We start from the raw sequence: 21153 nt of genomic DNA on the forward strand, positions 1-21153 counted from the left end.
CTTCTAAAGGGATTTCAAATCCTTGCTTAGATTAACACTTGAAATGTAGTATTCTCTGGACCACAGAAATTTTTAGAAAGTCTGGGTAAATTTGGCAAGAATATACACCAGAATATACACCAGTAAAAAGAGTGCAGAGTACCAGAAACCTGTGCTGAGGATTATCAATATTTCAACTGCTATATTCAGAAGGTAGTATTCAGGAATGACCAACAAATGAGAAACAATAAAAGGTCTTGCTGCTTCCTGCTACTCTTGCCCCGAATGCTCAACAACCAGAATGAATTAAATAATTCCATCAATGTTGATGCATAAAAATACAATCGTACATGTTTGTGGTTTCATTGGAGTTTATTTTATTTTTACCTGAATGTGTCCTAAAATGCATTTCCAGACTTGATTTGCCTTTAAAAACTTTCTTACAGACTTCACACTGGTGAAATGTTGCTTTATATCTTTCAAGAAGAAAAGATATTTTATGTTAGATAGCTTTATTGTTACTTGGTTAAAAAAAAAAAAAAAAATGTGCACAGTCCTTTATGAAATCTTTAACTGCAAAACAGCTGAATATCAAAGCTCCCAAATTTCCTTACTTATGCTTCTATTTCCTGGCTTCTGCACAGCAATAAAGTCAATTAGATTCTTTTCAATGTTGAATCTTACTCTCTGATGGGATTGGCATTTAGTATTCAAAGAGCAAAAGCCACTAAAACTTCTTTTATGACCCCAAAAATATACTTAAGTAACAGTTTTTGCCCAACTTCCACAAGAGGCTTTCACTTTGGCAGAATTATGCCATAAATAAAGTACTAGGAATGGTTGCTTGGTAGCTATTGGCTCCCAAGAAAAAAAAAAGAGAATAAGCAGACAATATACCATACTTTCAACATAGACATGTCTATAATGGTTTCTCCACAATGCTAACAAGTACAAGCAGTTAAAACACATAATTTGAAAAACAATTAGGTCTCAGCTGATTTGAAAATCTCTGAAAGTCTGATTTTTGAAGCTCAAAAATTTAAAAATCCTCTTGCATTTTCATTTTATAGACATAACTATAGACTAATCTGCTACCAGCTTCTAAAATACCCAACTGTGGGATAGTTCTCACAGTGCTTCAGTAATGTCTAGTAAGTCTTAACCAGTCTGCAATGACAATATTACAGCAAACCATCAATTTTAGAACAACATTGGGACAGCTAATTGACAGATTTAAATTTGATCCTTCTTATATTTTTATTTACTTATGCTACGAAGAAAAGATCTTGCATAAATTGTGAAGGCAATTTTCTGACATCCACTTCAAACCATAATAATGTTATCTCTAAGGTAATGGCCATAACAAACACACAGACTACTGGAATTCTGCACAAACATGCAAGTCCCAACAAAATCAGTTACAATACAGAAGTACTTACGCAGCCACGGAACCCCCACACTTACTTCTGCCAAACTTTTTCTCCTAGATGAACACTTTTATAATGAACAGTAAGGTGATCTCTACGGCCAAAACATTTTCCGCATTCCTCACACTGATGTGCTTTTTCACCTAAAAAAGCAAAATTAAATACATTTTGTTTAAATCTTCTGGAACTTTTTAAATGTCAAAGAGCTGTAATTCCAAGACATACAGCAGATCCATGTTTGCAAAGTCCATCCAATCCAAGCTCTTACTCAGGGAAGGATTTTCTGTTACCAAAGAACAAAATTCAAGAACTATGTTGGTTCTATCAGGGTAAGGATTTTTACCACTTGATGTATATGACTATTACTGACCGTTTCTCATTTCTACAAAGAAATTAATGTTCATGAGTTAAGGGATACTTCCCCAAACACCCACTGCATGGGCGAATGCACAAGTGAATGATTGGGAATCTACTCTCTTCATTATGACCCGAAATATGGTATCTTCAATAATTCAGGGGCTTTAAAAGAGAAGCTTATTTAAACATACCAATTATTTTCATCTACTAATTTTTAGAACTTAAAATTATATCACAGCATTTATCTTTTTAATTACCCTGATTTACATAGTTACCTTTTTCTTTTATGCTGCTGTTTAAAAGTATCTTGATTCTTTTTAGTCATCTTGAGATCTTCCACAAAGTGGCAGAATATTTCTTCTCATGTAAGTAGGAGGAGTGTGGACAGTCAAAGAATGTAACTTTCTAGAGGGGGGAAAGCAAATAGAGTAGAAAAGAGGATTTTTTTTTTTGTAGTTGAGTTGTCAAAGATTTCTTTATTTTATAGCAGACGTTATGATTTCAAACACCAAAAAAGAAGCTGTTCTTCAAAATAAAGGCTCGGGAAGTTTACACTCTGATCACTTTCATATTTTCATGCTGCCCATAAAGTATTTTGCCTTTTAGAAGGCTACAGTCACTTTGGATCCTGTTCTGAAGATTGAAAAGTCCCCAGTGAATCTTCGCTCTTCCTATACATTTGATAACCTTTCCACTCTCAGTGCAAGAGAAAGATTGTTTTTTCTTCCTCCTCATCATCCCCATCTGGCTGTTCTCAGGGTTCACTCCCACCACCTTCCTTCCTTCCCTCTTCCCCTAACAGAGACTACAGAAACACCTCTTAGATGTTTTTACATTAAAGTGATCAGTGTACAAACTTTGACAGAGACTGTGACAGCTTCTTCTGTGTTGTGGTAATGATGTTTCACAAAATTGCTATTAAAAAAAAGAAATCTGAACTCATTGAAAAAAATCCTCCTTTTTCACTTTTGCTTTTTTTTATTATTATTTTTAAAGCAATTCACTGTTACATGTTTTTGACTGTCCCTTGGCTTTCTATGTTAACTTGGAGGAAGCACTTCGTCTTTTAAATCTTGAAAACATGTAAGATTAACCCTACTTTAGTAGACCTTAAAAATGGCGAGAGGAACTTTTAGGAGGTCTAAAACATTGCATGTACTGAAAAAAAAAATCTGTAATTAATTTTTTTTATTTGATCTTATTTCAAAATAGTAATTTCAAAACCAATTTTCAAAGAAAATGCCTACCTGAGTGTATTTTTTTGTGTTTCGTCAGATGGTCATGTCGAATAAATGTTTTCCCACATTCTTCACATTCATATCTCTTGTCATCATGGTGGACTCTTAGATGAAGTCTGTATATTTAGTCATAAATATAACCGTAAAATACAATTTTGTTAACATAATCTGTACTGCTAATTCAATATAAAATACCAGAAGAGTCTTTAGTGCTTCACACAGGAAATAACTTTCAGTTGAGGTATGCTTAAACTGCTCTCGGAAAGCAAGAGAGAGCAGAACTAAGCTACGTATCTGACATTAATTTAACAGAGTAGTTTAGTCCTCCACTTATTTTCTCTTTGAAAAACAAACATGCAAAAGTTTTAGATGCTCAAGAAAGTCAACTTTGACACAAGATTTGTATAGCATTCTGTCTGTGTTTAAACCACTAATACCTTGTATTAAAAACTAAATGACTTCTCACATATTGTTACTATACCTTCAATATTTAAGCATGCCTAAAACATTTACTAATGCTCTAAGAGTTGGAATAAATCAAAACACATACATTATGAACATACATTATCTTGTTGATAACATGAATGCATTTATGTCATCAACTAAGCGAGACAGTTTAGTAGCTTATTTTTAAAAAATCTGTACCTGTAAGAGCTTCCATGACGAAAACTCTGCCCACAAATACTACAAAGATGAGGCTTCTCTCCACTGTGAATTCTCAGATGTTCTTTCAAAGTTGTTCTGTTTAACAAAGGCAGTAAAATTTAATTTTAAGCAATGTCACTGTCACTTCAAAGTGAAACAGACTACCCATTTCTCTTTTTCTTTAACTCTGAAGGATCACAATACATCCAAATAACTGCATCAGTTTATTCATATGTAGTTATACATATATTCAAAGGCAATATGGCAACCTTTCTCGTATTTACCAAACAAGCTGTGTCTAGCAATAATATAAGCAAAGAAAGAAAACACTGTCCCAACATACATTTGAACAACATACATTAAAGAAAACAACAATTTCAACACTATTTTTGATGTAATGCTTTCCTTGTTACCATATGTATAAAGCCAGAGTCTTAAAGTCAGCCTTGAAGGAAATCTAGATCATTTAACTTAACTCAGCACAGGGCTTATTTATAGCCTTGAAGGAAATCTAGATCATTGGTGTTAATTTAACTTAACTCAGCACAGGGCTTATTTAAATATATATATTTATACACACATACATACATACATACATATATGTAAGTGTACTTTTATTATTGCCTTACCAATGCAAAAAAAAAAAAAAAGAGAAGAAAAATATGTAAGTCTACTTTTATTATTGCCTTTCCAATGTAAAAAAAAAAAAAAAGAAGAAAAAAGTGCATGCAGGTGAAAATTCCTCTCAAGCAAAGGAATAAGACAACAAAACTTACTGTATACACAGCTGATAAGTGTCTTAACTAAACAATAGAGAAAATTCTTTGATCTCCTTGCAGTACTTATTATAAATATAATTTTTCAAAAATTTTTTTATGATTTACAGAAAAATTTTATCTTTTCTAATGAGAGCAACATTTAAATTTTCAACTGTGTTACATAACGTAAATGAAACTTGAAGTATGTAAACACTGACTTTTTTTAAACAGAAATTCTTCTTGCAGTTCAAAGTGAACTTTATAGAACTGGAAGACTATCTGTGTTTCATAGCTTGTTTGTTTACTATTTCACTATTGCGTTAGCACATTTTCTTTTAACACATGCATACTGTATTGACCAAACTACTAGAAAATACACACCACAAACAAATTATTGCATTAGCACATTTGCTTTTAACACATGCACACCTTTTGACCAAACTACTAGAAAATACACACCACAAACAAAACCCACTGGGGACAAATCTCCCTCTTACAATAAATATTTCCAGAGGTTTTTACCAGTCATTGGGAAAAAAATTAAACATACTTCAGTACACAAACTCAGGTCTTTTCATATTCCTCAAATAGAACATAACTAGAATCTTAGTTACAGTTACTGAGATGAAGCTCTATACTGTCAAAATAAATTTTTTAAAAGGCTTATTGTTTTAGAACCTAAACATAAATCACTGTTTGCAAATCTTAAAAGATCTCCTTTTAGACCTGTGCAAGACACCTGCACTGGAGCCATGTTAATAACCATTTTAAATTCACACTTTTTACCCTCATATGCGTAGAACAGAAATGGGGAGGGGGGGAATCTTACTTCTACTGCTTTCTATTCTTTTCTTCTATATAGTAGAATTTATAAGCCAAGTTTTAGAGCTTCCACTTTTCAAAGCACTGAATTAACATTTTTTCCTCCATATAGAGAAGCAGCAAAGGTCATGCAGTATTATTCCATATTCCATAAACCCATGTTTTCAGAAGTTCAATTTCTTCTTAGTCATTCTCACCACTCATGCAGTATTATTCCATAAACCCATGTTTTCAGAAGTTCAATTTCTTCTTAGTCATTCTCACCAGCGTTTCTCATCTTCCTGTCCTCACCCGTATATTTACCAAAACATCTATGGCAGAAAACTCTATCCCAAACAAAAGTAAGATGGAACCCTTAGTAAAGTGAATTAGAGGTAAGACTTTCTTAATATAGTTCCGCCTCGTAACTAATTACCTACAGTTGTCACCGTTAAATTTAGAGGTAATCAGAAAATCACATGCTACCTGTGGCTCTGACACGACCTTTTAATACACTAACCCTCTGAAATGGTCTCATGAACTCAAAGCTGAAACATATTCAGAATCAAACAGATTACACTAAACATTTCTCTATTCTGCTGAAGCTCAAGTAGTCACACAACTCCTTACCGTTCCCTAACGGATTTTCCACAGATGAAACATGTCCATTTTCTCTTTCCTCCATGAGTACATTCTATATGGCGTTTCAGATTTCCTGTATCGTTAAACTGGCGGCCACAAATATCACAAGGAAAAGGCCCTATAAGGAGACAGACACACATAGTATTATTAACTGTCAGTTAAACCAAACAAGATGCAGACTGATTACTTGGGAAAAACCCTGATCAATTTACAAAGCAAAAGTTTTGGCTAACAAACGATTCATCTTCACTACAGTCAGCATACTTTAATTAGATTTTGTGCACTTTCTGCTCAATTAAGTTACTTCTAATACCTGTATTTTTGTGAGTTTCATGATTGTAAAGCAAAAATTTAAAATTAATTAGGCCCATTTAAGACGGTTTGAAAAATCAAATTCCAATTACTATCAGCAATCTACTTCCTACCCAGAAGAAATAATTAGTAGTAATAAAAAAGTCTCTAGAATACTTCAAGAGGAAAGAAAAAGGTATTGGAAAAACTTCAAGAAGAATCTGACTCTACAATTGAGAACCAATTTAACGCAAAAAGTTTTAAAACAAAACTAACAATTCTTCTTCCTCACCAAAATTTTGCTTTTATTTAGGTACAATACATTCCCTCAAAAGGACAGCTGAACAGAAAAGTAAAAAACCAAACAACAAAAAAACCCCAAAACCCAACTTCCCCACAAAATCGGAAAAGAGAGAACTGGAAAAGGAGGTGGGGCGGAAACCAGAGTGATTAGGACATTCAATGGTGGAGGAAGGTTTTACTTTAAATCTATTGTTTACATGTCAGAAGGAGGTTTCTATACCGAGATGGAATTTTTCTTGATGTTTCAGTCTTGCAAATCGGGATTTAAAGTGCTCTTCACAGTAGGTACACTTAAAGGGTTTATCCTGAGAGTGAAGGATCATATGCTCTTCTAAATGAGGTCTTCGAGTGAAAGATTTCTTACAAATCTAAAATGATAACAGACTTTGTCAAAGGCATATCAGTTATAACCAGATTTATTTCCTACTCATAAACTCTATCAGCTTAGTTCATCTGCTCTGTCCAGCAATGTAAAATTAAACATGTATATTCAAAAGCATACTCTATCCCACCTTGTAAAGCCTTGCAGTCAACATCAAAAAAATCTGTGTTCTACATAAACCCTAGTGGATTACACTATATAAATTAGGATGCTGGTCTATGGCAGCCTAAATCAAACTACTGGCAACTTCTGCAAAGTTTTATGTTCCACTGTCCCTTCTTTTTACTGTCTCCAGCCCTTACCAGACTCTTTTTCCCAGGGTGTTTCAACACAGTAACTCAGCAGAAAATAACCCAATCGAAAAAAAGCAAATAGCTTTGCTTTAGTTTTAGATGCTGAAACAGCTCAGTTGGACTGCAGTAAAAGTTCTTGTAGTATAAGATACTGTAGAAGTGGAGTCATATCTGTTCCTTTATTTCCTCTGGGAAACTTTCTTACAGCACGTATTAAAGAGAAAATGCCAATAGCAATGAAGAAATATAACTCAAAATATATTTTAGAGATACAGGACTTCCACAACGTTAACATTATGTGAACTTTTTAGTACTGTTTTCAGATTAATCAAAATCTAAATGCTCAAGAATTCGTATTAGTCATTAAAGTCAGCATGCAGTTCCATTACAGATTTAAAGCCGCCACTCAAATTTAGGCACTTAAACTAGGTATTACAATTTAACATCAGGGTCCTACGCTTTAACATATATCAACATGGCACTCACTTATCTCACTGTGAAACTACCACAATTGTCTGTAACAGCTGAACTTAGTACTAACTCCCTTACATTAAAATGTGCAATCAGTTTCTCAGAACACACCTTGAATGAAACTCTTTTAGCCTCAGAAAATCAGAAACAACAGCTTCATTTGTTTAAAAACTCATTAATGTTAAATATAAGTGTAAGAAAATCCCATACCTGTAAAAAGTATAATAGCCTTCTTGCTTTCCTTTACTATATACTCTACTGTTTCTGTGAACTTGCTCATATTCCTGAAGGATTCAAGTATGGTCACCGAATCCTCGTGTTCACACATGGACTACAGCGTAAACCAACAACCCGAAGAAATCCTGCTGCTTACATCTGTGGCACCTCAGCCCTCAGAACATACTAAACAACCTGAAAACAAAGTCACAGCTCCTAAGGGTTCTGCTCATCCTCCAACTGGTATAAAAGCTAGAATTCTACCCCTGCTTTCAAGTCCACTTTCAATGCACATGAGCAGTCCAAGAGCAGCTCAGGTTTTAAAAATTTCTACCTAACATAAACGTAAAGATTTCAAGCAAAACAAAAACCAAACAACCAAACCACAAAGTGGATTTACGAAATCATTCACCTAGTAAGAGTACTTTCCACAAAAAGAACATCAACAATTTTGCACAGTTGATTCCTACTGAAGTTTTTCTTATCTAGTAACAAACAGAATCTGTAATATGTTCACACAACATAGCTTCATCTGGACCCTTTGGTCAACCATGTTAGTATCTCCAACCACGGTACCATCACCAGCAGATGAACTCTACAGCTTCCTACAGTTGGTATCTTTCAACCTCCCATTGTATATTTATAAGTAAGAATTCATAAACAAAGCAAGATTAATAATTATGTTACGGCATCTAATATTACAGACATCCAGGGGCATATAGAAGTTTGCATAAACAAAACATCTGTCCTGAAAAAAAAAGGAAAAAGTAAACTAATTTCCTTTAACTAACTTCATCTGGAAGATAACACTCTTTGGTCAACCATGTTAGTATCTCCAACCACGGTACCATCACCAGCAGATGAACTCTACAGCTTCCTACAGTTGGTATCTTTCAACCTCCCATTGTATATTTATAAGTAAGAATTCATAAACAAAGCAAGATTAATAATTATGTTACGGCATCTAATATTACAGACATCCAGGGGCATATAGAAGTTTGCATAAACAAAACATCTGTCCTGAAAAAAAAAGGAAAAAGTAAACTAATTTCCTTTAACTAACAAACAAACAAACAAAAAACAAAACCAAAACCCCACATCTGAAACCTTAAAATACTATTGACAAAGAGAGAAGGAAGCTCTACAAACTCCTTTTTACAGCAGACGTACTTTCACACATATACCTCTCCTGGGGAAAAAAAATGAAAGGATTCTATAATTTTACAACTAAATTTAGTAAAAATTTAAAATTCTGTTGATGTGCATATGCAGCTAGATGGGATTCCCCATCATTGGGCACTTTTAAGATTCAGCTGGATAAAGTGCTGGGGCGCCTTTTCTAGACTGTGCTTTTGCTAAGAAAGGTTGGACCAGATGATCCTTGAGGTCCCTTCCAAGCTGGTACTCTCTGATTCTATAATAAATGAAAAAGTGCTTCATATTTAATATATACTTTCCTCACTATTGAGAGAGCCTTCTGAAGAATGTATTCTTTATGGTCACTGGTGTTCAAAATTAACAGGAGTGCAAACACACTGTTTTTAAAGTATTCATAAAACTCAAGCCTAACAATCTACAAATTGATGTATTTAACAATAATAATAGCTAATCACATGAAAAAATAGTGCCTTCAACTATTTTAGAATTCAATTTGGTATTATCTACTCAATCACAAGCTGTACATACAGAATAAAGTTCAGTCTTTAAATCAGGACATAAAGAGGAAATTTATACCGTCACTTACAAAGCTTACTGAAATGTCACTGAAAAACATATACCATATTTTCACTTAAGTATGCAAGTCACAAAACAACATAGTATCTATATGAAAAAAAAACCAAACCCCAAAGTACTGAATTATTACTTACATCACATTTCCAACCTTCACTCTTTGTCTTCTTGATAGAAAGAAATTCTTGTACATTCTCTGGATGAAACCTAGAAGGAAGACAGAAGTTTAAAGTAGTTATAACCTAAGATGAAGATCACCCAAATACTAAATATCCATTTCTAAACTTTATGTGTCATGACACTTGATCAACAAACCAGCAGAACAGAATACTGATAATTACACATTTCTAAAGGCACAAGTAACTGGCAACCAGTGTTGACTACACCCTCCTGTAGAATCTCATATGACAATTGGTAAGACAAAGGACAGTTTCAATTATAATGCTTTATGGATATTTACAAGGAAAGAGAAGAACAGCAGTATGTAAATAATAATACCTTATAATTTAGCCTCAGTTTGGTAATCTTTGTCATCGGAGGTGTACTGCACTGGTAAGGAGACTAGCTTTTCCTCTGAAGAAGATGTCAATGCCTCTTCTGCAGCCTTTGATCCATGAACATGATCGATATGGTATTTCAGCTTGTCTTTTCGTTTAAATGTTGCATTGCAGTGTTGACAATTAAAAGGTCGAGCATCTGAATGAATAACCATGTGTTTCGTTAATGTCTTCTTAATTCTGAAAGACTGATTACAGATTTGACATTTGTAGGGCTTCTCGCCTGTAAAGACAAAGAAGAACTAGTTATTCTGAGTGACACTGTGTCACGCATTAATATGCAAATACATAGAGACCTAGCATAAAACAATTCTACTCAAAATAAATAGCTTATGTCTAGCATCAATTTTGGAATCAAGGGAGCCATTAGAAGTTTGTTTAGAAGTTATATTAGCATACCCTTACAAACAATTCTCTCAATACTCAGGATTTCTGTCAAGTATGTACAAAAACAAACAGGATAAAATCCAAATAAAAAAGAACAGTCTTTAAACTGTTATGATACTGGTATTAAATAAGCTCAATTTGTACTTCTATACATTTCAAAAGGACAATGATTTCCCTAAACATAAGGCAGGAAAAACAAAGTCAAACATATAAGCACGTAAACCCTTCTAAAGGGATTTCAAATCCTTGCTTAGATTAACACTTGAAATGTAGTATTCTCTGGACCACAGAAATTTTTAGAAAGTCTGGGTAAATTTGGCAAGAATATACACCAGAATATACACCAGTAAAAAGAGTGCAGAGTACCAGAAACCTGTGCTGAGGATTATCAATATTTCAACTGCTATATTCAGAAGGTAGTATTCAGGAATGACCAACAAATGAGAAACAATAAAAGGTCTTGCTGCTTCCTGCTACTCTTGCCCCGAATGCTCAACAACCAGAATGAATTAAATAATTCCATCAATGTTGATGCATAAAAATACAATCGTACATGTTTGTGGTTTCATTGGAGTTTATTTTATTTTTACCTGAATGTGTCCTAAAATGCATTTCCAGACTTGATTTGCCTTTAAAAACTTTCTTACAGACTTCACACTGGTGAAATGTTGCTTTATATCTTTCAAGAAGAAAAGATATTTTATGTTAGATAGCTTTATTGTTACTTGGTTAAAAAAAAAAAAAAGTATGTGCACAGTCCTTTATGAAATCTTTAACTGCAAAACAGCTGAATATCAAAGCTCCCAAATTTCCTTACTTATGCTTCTATTTCCTGGCTTCTGCACAGCAATAAAGTCAATTAGATTCTTTTCAATGTTGAATCTTACTCTCTGATGGGATTGGCATTTAGTATTCAAAGAGCAAAAGCCACTAAAACTTCTTTTATGACCCCAAAAATATACTTAAGTAACAGTTTTTGCCCAACTTCCACAAGAGGCTTTCACTTTGGCAGAATTATGCCATAAATAAAGTACTAGGAATGGTTGCTTGGTAGCTATTGGCTCCCAAGAAAAAAAAAAGAGAATAAGCAGACAATATACCATACTTTCAACATAGACATGTCTATAATGGTTTCTCCACAATGCTAACAAGTACAAGCAGTTAAAACACATAATTTGAAAAACAATTAGGTCTCAGCTGATTTGAAAATCTCTGAAAGTCTGATTTTTGAAGCTCAAAAATTTAAAAATCCTCTTGCATTTTCATTTTATAGACATAACTATAGACTAATCTGCTACCAGCTTCTAAAATACCCAACTGTGGGATAGTTCTCACAGTGCTTCAGTAATGTCTAGTAAGTCTTAACCAGTCTGCAATGACAATATTACAGCAAACCATCAATTTTAGAACAACATTGGGACAGCTAATTGACAGATTTAAATTTGATCCTTCTTATATTTTTATTTACTTATGCTACGAAGAAAAGATCTTGCATAAATTGTGAAGGCAATTTTCTGACATCCACTTCAAACCATAATAATGTTATCTCTAAGGTAATGGCCATAACAAACACACAGACTACTGGAATTCTGCACAAACATGCAAGTCCCAACAAAATCAGTTACAATACAGAAGTACTTACGCAGCCACGGAACCCCCACACTTACTTCTGCCAAACTTTTTCTCCTAGATGAACACTTTTATAATGAACAGTAAGGTGATCTCTACGGCCAAAACATTTTCCGCATTCCTCACACTGATGTGCTTTTTCACCTAAAAAAGCAAAATTAAATACATTTTGTTTAAATCTTCTGGAACTTTTTAAATGTCAAAGAGCTGTAATTCCAAGACATACAGCAGATCCATGTTTGCAAAGTCCATCCAATCCAAGCTCTTACTCAGGGAAGGATTTTCTGTTACCAAAGAACAAAATTCAAGAACTATGTTGGTTCTATCAGGGTAAGGATTTTTACCACTTGATGTATATGACTATTACTGACCGTTTCTCATTTCTACAAAGAAATTAATGTTCATGAGTTAAGGGATACTTCCCCAAACACCCACTGCATGGGCGAATGCACAAGTGAATGATTGGGAATCTACTCTCTTCATTATGACCCGAAATATGGTATCTTCAATAATTCAGGGGCTTTAAAAGAGAAGCTTATTTAAACATACCAATTATTTTCATCTACTAATTTTTAGAACTTAAAATTATATCACAGCATTTATCTTTTTAATTACCCTGATTTACATAGTTACCTTTTTCTTTTATGCTGCTGTTTAAAAGTATCTTGATTCTTTTTAGTCATCTTGAGATCTTCCACAAAGTGGCAGAATATTTCTTCTCATGTAAGTAGGAGGAGTGTGGACAGTCAAAGAATGTAACTTTCTAGAGGGGGGAAAGCAAATAGAGTAGAAAAGAGGATTTTTTTTTTTGTAGTTGAGTTGTCAAAGATTTCTTTATTTTATAGCAGACGTTATGATTTCAAACACCAAAAAAGAAGCTGTTCTTCAAAATAAAGGCTCGGGAAGTTTACACTCTGATCACTTTCATATTTTCATGCTGCCCATAAAGTATTTTGCCTTTTAGAAGGCTACAGTCACTTTGGATCCTGTTCTGAAGATTGAAAAGTCCCCAGTGAATCTTCGCTCTTCCTATACATTTGATAACCTTTCCACTCTCAGTGCAAGAGAAAGATTGTTTTTTCTTCCTCCTCATCATCCCCATCTGGCTGTTCTCAGGGTTCACTCCCACCACCTTCCTTCCTTCCCTCTTCCCCTAACAGAGACTACAGAAACACCTCTTAGATGTTTTTACATTAAAGTGATCAGTGTACAAACTTTGACAGAGACTGTGACAGCTTCTTCTGTGTTGTGGTAATGATGTTTCACAAAATTGCTATTAAAAAAAAGAAATCTGAACTCATTGAAAAAAATCCTCCTTTTTCACTTTTGCTTTTTTTTATTATTATTTTTAAAGCAATTCACTGTTACATGTTTTTGACTGTCCCTTGGCTTTCTATGTTAACTTGGAGGAAGCACTTCGTCTTTTAAATCTTGAAAACATGTAAGATTAACCCTACTTTAGTAGACCTTAAAAATGGCGAGAGGAACTTTTAGGAGGTCTAAAACATTGCATGTACTGAAAAAAAAAATCTGTAATTAATTTTTTTTATTTGATCTTATTTCAAAATAGTAATTTCAAAACCAATTTTCAAAGAAAATGCCTACCTGAGTGTATTTTTTTGTGTTTCGTCAGATGGTCATGTCGAATAAATGTTTTCCCACATTCTTCACATTCATATCTCTTGTCATCATGGTGGACTCTTAGATGAAGTCTGTATATTTAGTCATAAATATAACCGTAAAATACAATTTTGTTAACATAATCTGTACTGCTAATTCAATATAAAATACCAGAAGAGTCTTTAGTGCTTCACACAGGAAATAACTTTCAGTTGAGGTATGCTTAAACTGCTCTCGGAAAGCAAGAGAGAGCAGAACTAAGCTACGTATCTGACATTAATTTAACAGAGCAGTTTAGTCCTCCACTTATTTTCTCTTTGAAAAACAAACATGCAAAAGTTTTAGATGCTCAAGAAAGTCAACTTTGACACAAGATTTGTATAGCATTCTGTCTGTGTTTAAACCACTAATACCTTGTATTAAAAACTAAATGACTTCTCACATATTGTTACTATACCTTCAATATTTAAGCATGCCTAAAACATTTACTAATGCTCTAAGAGTTGGAATAAATCAAAACACATACATTATGAACATACATTATCTTGTTGATAACATGAATGCATTTATGTCATCAACTAAGCGAGACAGTTTAGTAGCTTATTTTTAAAAAATCTGTACCTGTAAGAGCTTCCATGACGAAAACTCTGCCCACAAATACTACAAAGATGAGGCTTCTCTCCACTGTGAATTCTCAGATGTTCTTTCAAAGTTGTTCTGTTTAACAAAGGCAGTAAAATTTAATTTTAAGCAATGTCACTGTCACTTCAAAGTGAAACAGACTACCCATTTCTCTTTTTCTTTAACTCTGAAGGATCACAATACATCCAAATAACTGCATCAGTTTATTCATATGTAGTTATACATATATTCAAAGGCAATATGGCAACCTTTCTCGTATTTACCAAACAAGCTGTGTCTAGCAATAATATAAGCAAAGAAAGAAAACACTGTCCCAACATACATTTGAACAACATACATTAAAGAAAACAACAATTTCAACACTATTTTCTATGTAATTATTTCCTTGTTACCATATGTATAAAGCCAGAGTCTTAAAGTCAGCCTTGAAGGAAATCTAGATCATTTAACTTAACTCAGCACAGGGCTTATTTAAATATATATATTTATACACACATACATACATACATATATGTAAGTCTACTTTTATTATTGCCTTTCCAATGTAAAAAAAAAAAAAAAGAAGAAAAAAGTGCATGCAGGTGAAAATTCCTCTCAAGCAAAGGAATAAGACAACAAAACTTACTGTATACACAGCTGATAAGTGTCTTAACTAAACAATAGAGAAAATTCTTTGATCTCCTTGCAGTACTTATTATAAATATAATTTTTCTAAGAATTTTTAATGATTTACAGAAAAATTTTATCTTTTCTAATGAGAGCAACATTTAAATTTTCAACTGTGTTACATAACGTAAATGAAACTTGAAGTATGTAAACACTGACTTTTTTTAAACAGAAATTCTTCTTGCAGTTCAAAGTGAACTTTATAGAACTGGAAGACTATCTGTGTTTCATAGCTTGTTTGTTTACTATTTCATTATTGCATTAGCACATTTGCTTTTAACACATGCACACCTTTTGACCAAACTACTAGAAAATACACACCACAAACAAAACCCACTGGGGACAAATCTCCCTCTTACAATAAATATTTCCAGAGGTTTTTACCAGTCATTGGGAAGAAAATTAAACATACTGCAGTACACAAACTCAGGTCTTTTCATATTCCTCAAATAGAATATAACTAGAATCTTAGTTACAGTTACTGAGATGAAACTCTATACTGTCAAAATAATTTTTTTAAAAGGCTTATTGTTTTAGAACCTAAACATAAATCACTGTTTGCAAATCTTAAAAGATTTCCTTTTAGACCTGTGCAAGACACCTGCACTGAAGCCATGTTAATAACCATTTTAAATTCACACTTTTTACCCTCATATGCGTAGAACAGAAATGGGGAGGGGGGGAATCTTACTTCTACTGCTTTCTATTCTTTTCTTCTATATAGTAGAATTTATAAGCCAAGTTTTAGAGCTTCCACTTTTCAAAGCACTGAATTAACATTTTTTCCTCCATATAGAGAAGCAGCAAAGGTCATGCAGTATTATTCCATATTCCATAAACCCATGTTTTCAGAAGTTCAATTTCTTCTTAGTCATTCTCACCAGCGTTTCTCATCTTCCTGTCCTCACCCGTATATTTACCAAAACATCTATGGCAGAAAACTCTATCCCAAACAAAAGTAAGACGGAACCCTTAGTAAAGTGAATTAGAGGTAAGACTTTCTTAATATAGTTCCGCTTCGTACCTAATTACCTACAGTTGTCACCGTTAAATTTAGAGGTAATCAGAAAATCACATGCTACCTGTGGCTCTGACACGACCTTCTAATACACTAACCCTCTGAAATGGCCTCATGAACTCAAAGCTGAAACATATTCAGAATCAAACAGATTACACTAAATATTTCTCTATTCTGCTGAAGCTCAAGTAGTCACACAACTCCTTACCGTTCCCTAACGGATTTTCCACAGATGAAACATGTCCATTTTCTCTTTCCTCCATGAGTACATTCTATATGGCGTTTCAGATTTCCTGTATCGTTAAACTGGCGGCCACAAATATCACAAGGAAAAGGCCCTATAAGGAGACAGACACACATAGTATTATTAACTGTCAGTTAAACCAAACAAGATGCAGACTGATTACTTGGGAAAAACCCTGATCAATTTACAAAGCAAAAGTTTTGGCTAACAAATGATTCATCTTCACTACAGTCAGCATACTTTAATTAGATTTTGTGCACTTTCTGCTCAATTAAGTTACTTCTAATACCTGTATTTTTGTGAGTTTCATGATTGTAAAGCAAAAATTTAGAATTAATTAGGCCCACTTAAGACTGTTTGAAAAATCAAATTCCAATTACTATCACCAATCTACTTCCTACACAGCAGAAATAATTAGTAGTAATAAAAAAGTCTTTAGAATACTTCAAGAGGAAAGAAAAAGGTATTGGAAAAACTTCAAGAAGAATCTGACTCTACAACTGAGAACCAATTTAACGCAAAAAGTTTTAAAACAAAACTAACAATTCTTCTTCCTCACCAAAATTTTGCTTTTATTTAGGTACAATACATTCCCTCAAAAGGACAGCTGAACAGAAAAGTAAAAAACCAAACAACAAAAAAACCCCAAAACCCAACTTCCCCACAAAATCGGAAAAGAGAGAACTGGAAAAGGAGGTGGGGCGGAAACCAGACTGATTAGGACATTCAATGGTGGAGGAAGGTTTTACTTTAAATCTATTGTTTACATGTCAGAAGGAGGTTTCTATACCGAGATGGAATTTTTCTTGATGTTTCAGTCTTGCAAATCGGGATTTAAAGTGCTCTTCACAGTAGGTACACTTAAAGGGTTTATCCTGAGAGTGAAGGATCATATGCTCTTCTAAATGAGGTCTTCGAGTGAAAGATTTCTTACAAATCTAAAATGATAATAGACTTTGTCAAAGGCATATCAGTTATAACCAGATTTATTTCCTACTCATAAACTCTGTCAGCTTAGTTCACTTGCTCTGTCTGGCAATGTAAAATTAAACATGTATATTCAAAAGCATCTCTATCCCACCTTGTAAAGCCTTGCAGTCAACATCAAAAAATCTGCGTTCTACATAAACCCTAGTGGATTACACTACATAAATTAGGATGCTGGTCTATGGCAGCCTAAATCAAACTACTGGCAACTTCTGCAAAGTTTTATATTCCACTCTCCCTTCTTTTCACTGTCTCCAGCCCTTACCAGACTCTTTTTCCCAGGGTGTTTCAACACAGTAACTCAGCAGAAAATAACCCAATCGAAGAAAAGCAAATAGGTTTGCTTTGGTTTTAGATGCTGAAACAGCTCAGGTGGACTGCAGTAAAAGCTCTTGTAGTATAGGCTACTGTAGAAGTGGAGTCATATCTGTTCCTTTATTTCCTCTGGGAAACTCTCTTACAGCACGTATTAAAGAGAAAATGCCCATACCAATGAAGAAATATAACTCAAAATATATTTTAGAGATACAGGACTTCCACAATGTTAACATTATGTGAACTTTTTAGTACTGTTTTCAGATTAATCAAAATCTAAATGTTCAAGAATTAATATTAGTCATTAAAGTCAGCATGCAGTTCCATTACAGATTTAAAGCCACCACTCAAATTTAGGCACTTAAACTAGGTATTACAATTTAACATCAGGATCCTACGCTTTAACATAAATCAACACGGCGCTCACTTATTTCACTGTGAAACTACCACAATTGTCTGTAACAGCTGAACTTAGTACTAACTCCCATACATTAAAATGTGCAATCAGTTTCTCAGAACACACCTTGAATGACACTCTTTTAGCCTCAGAAAATCAGAAACAACAGCTTCATTTGTTTAAAAACTCATTAATGTTAAATATAAGCGTAAGAAAATCCCATACCTGTAAAAAGTATAATAGCCTTCTTGCTTTCCTTTACTATATACTCTACTGTTTCTGTGAACTTGCTCATATTCCTGAAGGATTCAAGTATGGTCACCGAATCCTCGTGTTCACACATGGACTACAGCGTAAACCAACAACCCGAAGAAATCCTGCTGCTTACATCTGTGGCACCTCAGCCCTCAGAACATACTAAACAACCTGAAAACAAAGTCACAGCTCCTAAGGGTTCTGCTCATTCTCCAACTGGTATAAAAGCTAGAATTCTACCCCTGCTTTCAAGTCCATTTTCAATGCACATGAGCAGTCCAAGAGCAGCTCAGGTTTTAAAAATTTCTACCTAACATAAACGTAAAGATTTCAAGCAAAACAAAAACCAAACAACCAAACCACAAAGTGGATTTACGAAATCATTCACCTAGTAAGAGTACTTTCCACAAAAAGAACATCAACAATTTTGCACAGTTGATTCCTACTGAAGTTTTTCTTATCTAGTAACAAACAGAATCTGTAATATGTTCACACAACATAGCTTCATCTGGACCCTTTGGTCAACCATGTTAGTATCTCCAACCACGGTACCATCACCAGCAGATGAACTCTACAGCTTTCTACAGTTGGTATTTTCCAACCTTCCACTGTATATTTATAAGTAAGAGTTCATAAACAAAGCAAGATTAGTAATTATGTTACGGCACCTAATATTACAGACATCCAGGGGCATATAGAAGTTTGCATAAACAAAACATCTGTCCTGAAAAAAAAAGGAAAAAGTAAACTAATTTCCTTTAACTAACAAACAAACAAACAAAAAACAAAAGCAAAACCCCACATTTGAAACCTTAAAATACTATTGGCCAGCAGACAGAGAGAGAAGGAAGCTCTACAAACTCCTTTTTACAGCAGACGTACTTTCACACATATACCTCTCCTGGGGAAAAAAAATGAAAGGATTCTACATCAGCTTAGTTCATCTGCTCTGTCCAGCAATGTAAAATTAAACATGTATATTCAAAAACCCCACATCTGAAACCTTAAAATACTATTGACAAAGAGAGAAGGAAGCTCTACAAACTCCTTTTTACAGCAGACGTACTTTCACACATGTATCTCTCCTGGGGAAAAAAAATGAAAGGATTCTATAATTTTACAACTAAATTTAGTAAAAATTTAAAATTCTGTTGATGTGCATATGCAGCTAGATGGGATTCCCCATCATTGGGCACTTTTAAGATTCAGCTGGATAAAGTGCTGGGGCGCCTTTTCTAGACTGTGCTTTTGCTAAGAAAGGTTGGACCAGATGATCCTTGAGGTCCCTTCCAAGCTGGTACTCTCTGATTCTATAATAAATGAAAAAGTGCTTCATATTTAATATATACTTTCCTCACTATTGAGAGAGCCTTCTGAAGAATGTATTCTTTACGGTCACTGATGTTCAAAATTAACAGGAGTGCAAACATGCTGTTTTTAAAGTATTCATAAAACTCAAGCCTAACAATCTGTCAGCTTAGTTCACTTGCTCTGTCTGGCAATGTAAAATTAAACATGTATATTCAAAATGGTCACTGGTGTTCAAAATTAACAGGAGTGCAAACACACTGTTTTTAAAGTATTCATAAAACTCAAGCCAAGCATCTCTATCCCACCTTGTAAAGCCTTGCAGTCAACATCAAAAAAATCTGTGTTCTACATAAACCCTAGTGGATTACACTATATAAATTAGGATGCTGGTCTATGGCAGCCTAAATCAAACTACTGGCAACTTCTGCAAAGTTTTATGTTCCACTGTCCCTTCTTTTTACTGTCTCCAGCCCTTACCAGACTCTTTTTCCCAGGGTGTTTCAACACAGTAACTCAGCAGAAAATAACCCAATCGAAAAAAAGCAAATAGCTTTGCTTTAGTTTTAGATGCTGAAACAGCTCAGTTGGACTGCAGTAAAAGTTCTTGTAGTATAAGATACTGTAGAAGTGGAGTCATATCTGTTCCTTTATTTCCTCTGGGAAACTTTCTTACAGCACGTATTAAAGAGAAAATGCCAATAGCAATGAAGAAATATAACTCAAAATATATTTTAGAGATACAGGACTTCCACAACGTTAACATTATGTGAACTTTTTAGTACTGTTTTCAGATTAATCAAAATCTAAATGCTCAAGAATTCGTATTAGTCATTAAAGTCAGCATGCAGTTCCATTACAGATTTAAAGCCGCCACTCAAATTTAGGCACTTAAACTAGGTATTACAATTTAACATCAGGGTCCTACGCTTTAACATATATCAACATGGCACTCACTTATCTCACTGTGAAACTACCACAATTGTCTGTAACAGCTGAACTTAGTACTAACTCCCTTACATTAAAATGTGCAATCAGTTTCTCAGAACACACCTTGAATGAAACTCTTTTAGCCTCAGAAAATCAGAAACAACAGCTTCATTTGTTTAAAAACTCATTAATGTTAAATATAAGTGTAAGAAAATCCCATACCTGTAAAAAGTATAATAGCCTTCTTGCTTTCCTTTACTATATACTCTACTGTTTCTGTGAACTTGCTCATATTCCTGAAGGATTCAAGTATGGTCACCGAATCCTCGTGTTCACACATGGACTACAGCGTAAACCAACAACCCGAAGAAATCCTGCTGCTTACATCTGTGGCACCTCAGCCCTCAGAACATACTAAACAACCTGAAAACAAAGTCACAGCTCCTAAGGGTTCTGCTCATCCTCCAACTGGTATAAAAGCTAGAATTCTACCCCTGCTTTCAAGTCCACTTTCAATGCACATGAGCAGTCCAAGAGCAGCTCAGGTTTTAAAAATTTCTACCTAACATAAACGTAAAGATTTCAAGCAAAACAAAAACCAAACAACCAAACCACAAAGTGGATTTACGAAATCATTCACCTAGTAAGAGTACTTTCCACAAAA

At 34.1% G+C, this 21153-nt stretch overlaps 1 protein-coding gene across 3 annotated transcripts in view; it reads right to left on the reverse strand.

Annotated features, from left to right (window-relative positions):
* Nucleotides 1–21153, reverse strand: part of ZBTB41 (zinc finger and BTB domain containing 41) — a 34704-nt gene that overhangs the window by 5450 nt on the left and 8101 nt on the right. For 2 of the 3 annotated variants that reach the window (XR_001412230.1, XM_014943487.1), the window contains exons 5-11: nucleotides 17088–17235; nucleotides 16262–16391; nucleotides 14349–14444; nucleotides 13713–13819; nucleotides 12146–12251; nucleotides 11069–11157; nucleotides 10046–10314 (exon numbers count right to left, since the gene is read on the reverse strand). Coding sequence is in view for 2 of the 3 variants with exons in the window: in XM_014943487.1 (XP_014798973.1) it covers nucleotides 10046–10314; nucleotides 11069–11157; nucleotides 12146–12251; nucleotides 13713–13819; nucleotides 14349–14444; nucleotides 16262–16391; nucleotides 17088–17235 (945 nt within the window). In the remaining variant the exon portion in view is untranslated. The remainder of the gene's footprint in view (nucleotides 1–10045; nucleotides 10315–11068; nucleotides 11158–12145; nucleotides 12252–13712; nucleotides 13820–14348; nucleotides 14445–16261; nucleotides 16392–17087; nucleotides 17236–21153) is intronic. The other variant, XM_014943489.1, reaches the window with a different exon arrangement.

Source organism: Calidris pugnax, unplaced genomic scaffold, assembly GCF_001431845.1.
Source record: "Calidris pugnax isolate Ruff unplaced genomic scaffold, ASM143184v1 scaffold63, whole genome shotgun sequence".
Classification (NCBI taxonomy): Eukaryota; Metazoa; Chordata; class Aves; order Charadriiformes; family Scolopacidae; genus Calidris; species Calidris pugnax.